The 8,654-nt window shown below is 43.4% G+C and overlaps 1 protein-coding gene across 1 annotated transcript; it reads left to right on the top strand.

The window, feature by feature from the left end:
- On the top strand, window positions 1–3,865 carry LOC129858625 (transcription initiation factor TFIID subunit 7-like). The gene is made up of 6 exons (XM_055927935.1): window positions 1–37; window positions 608–627; window positions 930–1,050; window positions 1,200–1,254; window positions 2,844–2,917; window positions 3,768–3,865. Exons 1-6 carry the CDS (start codon window positions 1–3, stop codon window positions 3,863–3,865), a joined length of 405 nt encoding a protein of 134 aa, XP_055783910.1.
- Window positions 3,866–8,654: the final 4,789 nt, after the last annotated feature.

Raw genomic sequence — 8,654 nt, 5'->3', positions numbered from 1 at the left:
ATGAACCTCAAAGACAGATTCTCCATAGAACTGCATGGTAGGTCAAGCTCTATTCAACTCATTCAATTCATGTGTTGCCTAGTGGTTAGAGCGTTGGACTTGTAACCGAAAGGTTGCAAGTTCAACTCCCTGAGCTGACAAGGTACAAATCTGTCGTTCTACCCCTGAACAGGCAGTTAACCCACTGTTCCTAGGCCATCATTGAAAATAAGAATTTGAGGTAGAAGTTAAATAAAGGTAGAAGTTCAAGTGTACCTTGTTGTCCTAGCTGTTCACTCACCATTACCCCACTTGATGTAGAAAGTTAGGCTTTGTAATTTGCATAATTCAAATCAAGGATACTGTAAAGTGGCCTCATTAATCATGCTGATTAAGCCATTTGAAACTAAAGTTGGAAGAACCTTGTTTAACCCTAAAGCCTATTTGAACATTTTGGTCCATATGAGGTTATTCAATTAAACCTCCCAGCATCACATCAGAGAATGTCCATTCCTTACCAGGCATGTAGGACATATAGCATATGCATCTATAGTATAATATCAATAGACATAGCTAATAGGCATAGACAATGACATAAGCGTGAAATGACATGCTTCTCCCTCTCCAGGTGATGGTCACCATGGCGTCGTGAGAATGGACCGCATCCCCTACTGGTGGATCTGTCCTGCATCCTGGAGTTTCTGAAAACAGTCCTTCTAGAAGACAGGAAGGATGCGCTCATAGAAGTGAGTAGGATTGTGTATAGACCAGTTGTCAACAGCTGCCGTGTCTGCTCTATGACTCAGACCGTTTTATTCTGTATTGATAATGACCTCGCATATTATCGTTTTTTTTTTGTAGACGTTTCAAGCATTCTAAAAGGTAGATTTTTCTTTGCTCTTTGGTCTATAATGAACTGATATTCATTGACCCTGTTCTGTGTGCGGCAGATGCTGGTGTGCACTTTGGATGAAGACCTCTACGCTCCCCTGGAGGAGCCCACTGGTACTGTAGACCCTAAGAAGAAGAAGGTCAAAGACAAGGTCAAGATCTTTGTGTGGAACCATGGCAGTAAGTAGAACTATATCCCCTCTGTATTGAAATCTGCTGAGTTTAGCACGATGTAGCCCGGCTGCCGAGACTTAACTTCAAGCCTCAGCAGGTCTAGAAGTTTGCTTTTTGATTGAGCTGTTAACTTTAAATCGTAATGTTTTGGTCTCCCACCTGTCCTCTGAAGAACACAAGGAAGAGAAGATTCAAGAAGATATTTAAAAATTTAAAAAAAGAGCTACTGACATTCGTTTCCCCTTGAGCGCTCTCTCCCTTCTTCTCGTGAATATTCTCTTAAGATGATGCTGGGATCTCGTCCCAGGCCCTTTATTATAAAACAACATAAAAATAGCAACAGCAGCGGAAGTAAACTACGATTTACATATATGCTGAACAAAAATATAAACACAACATGCAACAATTTCAAAGATTTTACTGAGTTACAGTTCATATAAGGAAATCAGTCAAATTTTATCTATGGATTTCACATGACTGGGAACACAGATATGTATCTGTTGGTCACAGATACCTTAAAAAAAAGTAGGGGCATGGATTGGAAAACCAGTCAGTATCTGGTGTGACCACCATTTGCCTCATGCAGCGCGACACATCTCCTTCACGTAGTGTTGATCAGGCTGTCTGTGGAATGTTGTCCACTCTTCTTCAATGGCGAAGTTGATGGATATTGGTGGGAACTGGAACACGCTGTCGATCCAGAGCATCCCAAACATGTTCCATGGGTGACATGTCTGAGTATGAAGACCATGGAAGAACTGGGATATTTTCAGCGTCTAGGAATTGTGTACCGATCCTTAAGACATGGGGCTGTGCATTATCATGCTGAAACGTGAGGTGAAGGCAGCAAATGAATGGCACAACAATGGGCCTCAGGACCTCGATACGGTATCTCTGTGCATTCAAATTGCTATCGATAAAATGCAATTGTATTTATTATCCATAGCTTATGCCTGCCCATACCATAACCCCACCGCCACCATGGGGCATTCTGTTCACAACGTTGGCATCAGCAACCCACTTTCACACATGACGCCATACACGTGGTCTGCGGTTGTGAGGCCAGTTGGACGTACTGCCACATACTCTTGGAGGTGGCTTATGGTAGAGAAATGAACATTAAATTATCTGGCAACAGGTCTGATGGACATTCCTACAGTCAGCATGCCAATTGCACGTTCCCTCAACTTGAGACATCTGTGGCATTGTGTTGTGACAAAACGGCACATTTTAGTGGCCTTTTGTTGTCCCCAGCACAAGGTACACCTGTGTAATGATCACGCTGTTTAAACAGCTTCTTGATATGCCATACCTGTTAGATTTGATGGACTATCTTTGCAAAGGAGAAATGCTCACTAACAGGGATGTTAAGATTTGTGTACAAAATTTGAGAGAAAAAGGCTTTTTGTCCGTATGAAACATTTCTGGGATCTTTTACTTCAGCTCATGAAACATGGGACCAACACTCTACCTGTTGAGTTTATATTCTTCTTCAGTGTAAATAAAGGCCTATCTTCATTTGCCTCAAAGATATGCATAAAAGCAATCTAACTACGCTTTGATCCAAGTGACTGAGCGAATGAGAGAAAAGATTCCTACTTTGTCTTTTGAATAAATCATCTTTAAGGTGCAGGGCCATATCGATTTGGCTCCCTGTTTTATTCTAAATGTGTTTGCTGGCACATGGCCAGATGTTCGCTCTGAAGGCAGTGTGTGTGTGTGTGTGTGCAGTAGTGTTGTGTGCCGAGGCGGTGTGCAGTAGTCTGGGGGCCAGAAGTAAATGTAATCTGATTTCCTCTGCAGTACATCGAGTCTCCCGACATGGAGAAGGTAAAGAGATTGCTAAGCACTGACGCAGAGGCCGTTAGTGTCCGTGTCCTTTTATCTCACGCACTGGGGCAAACACGCGCACACACACACTCGCTCACCCTCACATCCCACACTCACTCTCTCTAATGCTGTATCTAAGTATCAGTATCTCTTGGATCAGGGCTGTCAAACTCATTCCATGGATGGTGTAGTGTCTCCGGGTTTTTGGTTTTTCCTTTCAATTAAGACCTAGACAACCAGGTGAGGGGAGTTCTTTGCTAATTAGTGACCTTAATTCATCAATCAAGTACAAGGGTGGAGGAAAAACCCACAGACACTCGGCCCGCCGTAGAATGAGTTTGACACGTGCCTAAGGCATACACCGTAAATGAAACACAACAGCCTGTAGCTGTTCTGGAGTCAGTTCGGGCCTCACCCGAACTGACTCCTGCTAATGTCTTAATGTCACCTGCACCAACACCTTCTCGTGTTAGCACTGCAATGAAACGATACAGCAGCAGGACAGAATAAGAGCACAGAACAGAGTACCGAAGGGGTAGGCAACACTGTTCCTGGCATGCCGCAGGATTTTGTTCCAACTAGGCACCACACCTGACCAACTGAGCTAATTGATCAGTTCATTGGTCATCTAAATTGAAGACAACCTGGTCTTCAAGGTTGGTTAACTCAAAGACATGAAGTGCCTGTGGCACTCCAGGACCAGCGTTGCCTACCCCTGGGGTACAGCATCAACAGCTCCCTGAGTGTTGATTTAAAGGGACTCTGGAACTTTAATATATCATTGTTGGCCCATAGTGAAGCCAGTATGTTTGTAATAGTTGGAACATCACATAACTTAATGAAAGCAGCGAGGTAGTGTTTGGTGTACAATGTTTCCCTAACCTGGTGTTCAGGCTGGGAGGTGATAGCTGAGGATGAGACCAAGGAGGCAGAAAACAAAGGCTGTCTGGTCAACCTGGACTCATCAGATGGGGCATGGCTCCTCTGGTAAGCACCATGGACGTGGGCACAACAAGCTCCTCTCACATAATACTTTGATGTTGTCATATAGCAGATGCTTTGGTTCCATACGGAGTGGCTCACAGTTAACGTAATACATGTATTCAATATGTGGCTGATGTTTGAAATGAGAGCCATAACACGTTCCACTCTCCCACCACCTGAGAGCCACCCCACTGTTGAGGAAAACTCGTTCCAAGGATCAGGCAGAGCTCATTATCCAGTTAATAAGAGTTTATTCAAGCAATTGCAAGGGAGATCACACAGGATAAACCGGAGAGGAACTCAAAGGTTACGGATTCACAGTCATTATATACCTCTACACAAAGAGCTGCTTGCCTCACCTGACGGGAGGCAAGGTTACACGAGAGATAGCGGGACTTGGCTCCACTTCTTTAAAGCATTGTCAAACAAGACCAGGTTCTAATCCGTTCTCACGGCCTACGCAACTAAGTTAAACAAGTGTTTTTCCACTCCAGTACGTACCGTAAGTATAGTACTTAGGCATTTATAAAGAATTAGACTGTAACATAACCATTTTCCCCAAACAACACCCATACAGAAGTTGGAACAAACGGTATGTCACATAGCCTTACACTGTCCCACTCCCAGCACAGTACAGTAGGCCCTAGTGGGTCCATAACTGTCCTACAGGGAAGACTGTGTTTTGTTGGTGGAGAGTCGTAAGAACACTGAAAACAGAAAAAAGGATAATTTAAACAGATGGAAGGGGGAGAGAGAGAGGGGATTGCAGTCGTACATATTCAGACGTTGGCATCCTGTCTCCATTTTGGCAACAAAATGTTCCTTGGCAATAACATTTTCATATCTATTCTAACAGGAGAGTGATTGTCTTGTAATTGGTATCAACGTGGCACCTATCAGAATTATCTGTCTACGTTATTGGAATAGCAGCCAACGTGAGAAGAGGATGGGGGGGGGGGGGGGGGCTGATACGTGGGCGTAATTTCAGAACAGAAGCACCGCCTGAGGACAGACAAAAAGATCGGACATCAAATCACATGAACCACTCTATATGTCCCCTTGTCAAAATGGAGGACGGCAATACCCAACCCTACACAAATGAGCATAAGTTAGAGTAAGACTGAGTTTTCTAGGTCAGACAGACGTCTCCATCTCTTCATCTCCAGTTATCGCCACACTCAGAAGACTGACAGGTGCTCTCTCTCTCCTCCTGCAGCCTGGTTCAGTCACAGCTGGGCTAGCTCTCTGTCAGCTCGGTGCACCTTCACTGGCTCACGTGGAGCTGTCCGTCACACAGCTAATGCTGCATCCCAGTCCTGCAGCTTTCCGTTAATCTCTTGTAGGGCTGCCTCTTTTAATGGGTCAAAGTCTGGCTGTGGCTGTCCACACACATGCCTGTGAAACTAGTGCCTTTAATGAGGAGCCCATGACATCTGTCGCACGTTTTTTTTAGAATCAATACTCTTTGATTGAATTCAACGGATTCCACATAACGTGTTTTCAGGCCATCTCCCTACTAATGAGAGCCAATGTGCGCCAGAGAATGGACAGTTAACATTAACCTCAGCCTGGTTCTGGTGTTGGATTCACTTTAAATTGGCCTATTGCTGGATATACAGTGCCTTTGTAAAGTATTCAGACCCCTGGACTTTTTCCCCAATTTGTTATATTACAGCCTTATTAAAAAAAATCCTCAGCAATCTACACACAATACCCCATAATGACAAAATGAAAACAGGTTTTTAGACATTTTTTCAAATGTATTAAACTGAGCAATCGTGGAGAAAGGCCTTGGTCATGGCGGTAACCAAGAACCCGATGGTCAATCTGACTGATAGAGCTCTAGAGATCCTCTGTGGAGATGGGAGAACCTTCCAGAAGGACAACCATCTCTGCAGCACTCCGCCAATCAGGCCTTTATTGTAGAGTGGCCAGACGGAAGCCATTCCTCAATAAAAGGCACATGACAGCCCACTTGGAGTTTGCCAAAAGCGACCTAAAGACTCTTAGACCACGATAAACAAGCTTTTCTGGTCTGATGAAACCAAGATTGAACTCTTTGGCCTGAATGCCAGGCTCCACATCTGGAGGAAACCTAGCACCATCCCTATGTGAAGTATGGTGGTGGCAGCATCATGCTGTGGGGATGTTTTTCAGCGACAGGGACTGGGAGACTAGTCAGGATCGAGGCAAAGATGAACGGAGAAAAGTACAGAGAACCTGCTCAGGACCTCAGATTGGGCCGAAGGTTCACCTTCCAACAGGACAACGACCCTAAGCACACAGCCAAGACAACGCAGGAGTGGCTTCGGGACAAGTCTCTGAATGTCCTTGAGTGGCTCAGCTAGAGCCCGTTCTTGAACCCGATCAAACATCTCTGGAGAGACCTGAAAATGGCTGTGTAGCAACGCTCCCCATCCAACCTACAGAGCTTGAGAGGATCCGCAGAGAAGAATGGGAGAAACTCCCCAAATACAGATGTGCCAAGCTTGTAGCGTCATACCCAAGAAGTTAAGGCTGTAATTGCTGCCAAAGGTGCTTCAACAAAGTACTGAGTAAAGGGTCTGAATACTTATTTAAATGTGATACTTACATTTTTTATAACTTAGCAACAATTTCAAAAAACATATATTTTAGCTTTGTCATTATGGGGTATTGTGTGTAGATTGAGGGGGGGAGGGCAACGATGATAAGGCTGTAACATAACAAAATGTAAAAAAAAATGTAAGCGGTCTGAATACTTTCTGAAGGCGCTGTATTCTTGAAGAATATCACTGATAAATGAGCTTAGTTCAACTGGCATACCCCACTGGAACCCAAAATATGAGCTTGTTTTACTCCAATGTTTGTAAACAAAGTAAATGTGACCAAACACTATGTAGCCCCAAAACATGTTTATGTTGATAACATGGATGGTCAGTCCTTGCATCCATAGCTCCATGAGTTAGAGCGTGGCCACATTTCTCCAGCCCTATCCCTCAGCTTTTCACCGAAACAGGGGCGGGGGCTATGCTTTGTTATTGTTCATACTGCTGATTCCTGGAGGCAAACTACCTGATTGCCACAGTTTTTGATGGAAGAAGGAAGCATGTCCTTTGTGTGTTCTGATTTGTGCAAATCAGAGGCCCTTGTCGGTTTATTCAATTTCAGTTGCCGTGTAGCAAATGGCCGTGTCTTGGTGCTGCTGTGTGTGGAAGTCAGTGGGTTGAATCTCCATACACGTTGTCACCTTTTAATGTTTCCTTTCCCTGCTTCATGCGCATCTTAAAGAGGATCAAAATGACACATGTCCAGCTTATTGCTTTCACTCAATGTAGATTTTAGGAGTGGAGATGAGAAATACACTCGGTTCCATTAAGCTATTGAGAAACCTGTGTGTTTTGAGGAAACCCGACGCTGTAAATGGTTCTTCTGTCCCTCCTCCTGTAGTGATGGAGTACCAGGTGCAGGTAGACGGTGTGAAGGCCAAGCTGAAGGAGGAAACAACAGGAGGACCTCATCATGAAGGTGGAGAACCAGGTGCTGAAAGTGAGCTATGGACACAACTTTTACATGACATTTGAGTCATTTATAGCAGAGTGAGATGACCACAGACTGATTTCATATAGGCCTTCAAAAATAAGTCTTGTACTCTTTCACTCAAACGCGCACACACACATATATATATATATATATATATATATATATATATATATATATATATATATATATATATATATATATACATATACACACTGATGCAACCTTGGAGGGATAAGTATTTTTGTGGAATATAACCACTCTAAACTACTGCATGTCAAACTTCCCAAACTCTGACCGCAGGGCAACTTGAAGATGTAATTTTTTTTAGAAGGCATAAATATTACATTTCTGCCATCAGCCCTTTGTGCGTTCCTCACGGGGGGGAAAAAAACATAAAAATTCATAGTTCCACCAACAGCTCTTCGGGGCAGATTTAAAACGTGTGAGACACGGGCAGCCTCGGCTTGTTTTACCAAGACTTTTCAGCTCTCTGCTCGGCTGGCTGAGTTCTCTATCTTTCACCATTATTATCCCAGCCACAGGAAAAGGTCACGGGCATCTGACTGGCATTCCAAATGGCCTTTCTGTCAGGTGAAAGATACGCTCACTACGAGCAACGGCACAACGGCAGGCTCCAATTTCAAACATCAAAACAAGCTAAGGGAACTGTCTAATGCTGAGACAGACTAAACTCTGCTCTTATTTAGCAGAACCGCTATCAGGCTCTGCTCAATTAAATCATTCATCAGGAGGAGAGATGGAGCAGGTAAGGTTGGCTGGGCAAGACGGGAAGGTGCATTTAAAATCGCATCAGTTCATATGCTGTTGTTGGTTATGATTGATCATTTCATTTGGTATTAAGCAGAATTTTCTATAAAGGAATGCAAACGGGAAAGTATACTGTCGCTACATTACAGTGCAATTAAGATGCTTGAATTGAATAGACAAACAAGCACACCAAAACACGTTTAAAAAAAAAATAAGAAGCACTTTATTGAACTGCCATTGTCTTCATCTAGCAACTGAACATCCTTACACATCCAATGGCGAGGGTTTTCTTTATTTCTAAGTCAATTCTTTGACTCAATCTAAATCGATCTTAATTGGTATTGTCAAGAACTCTTAACACCAATCCAAGGATCTGTATTCAAGTTGTGTCTGTCTTCACATCAGCTTGTTTTGCTGTTTGTATTGACAAATGAATGGAAAAGGAATAATGTTGGAAGACGTGTTAATCATTATCCACTTAGCCTACTAATTACACCCGGGCATTA

Source organism: Salvelinus fontinalis, chromosome 6, assembly GCF_029448725.1.
Source record: "Salvelinus fontinalis isolate EN_2023a chromosome 6, ASM2944872v1, whole genome shotgun sequence".
Classification (NCBI taxonomy): domain Eukaryota; kingdom Metazoa; phylum Chordata; class Actinopteri; order Salmoniformes; family Salmonidae; genus Salvelinus; species Salvelinus fontinalis.
The sequence above is the reverse complement of the archived record's forward strand: the minus strand, read 5'-3'. Positions and strand labels throughout refer to the sequence as shown.

Bases quoted from the DNA above. Each gene is read 5' to 3' on its own strand.
- LOC129858625 (XM_055927935.1), top strand. From the start codon at position 1: ATGAACCTCAAAGACAGATTCTCCATAGAACTGCATG. The intron at 1,051-1,199 runs GTAAGTAGAACT...TGTTTTGGTCTC, and splicing joins CTTTGTGTGGAACCATGGCA to CCACCTGTCCTCTGAAGAAC. The intron at 1,255-2,843 runs TTTAAAAAAAGA...CTGATTTCCTCT, and splicing joins TTCAAGAAGATATTTAAAAA to GCAGTACATCGAGTCTCCCG.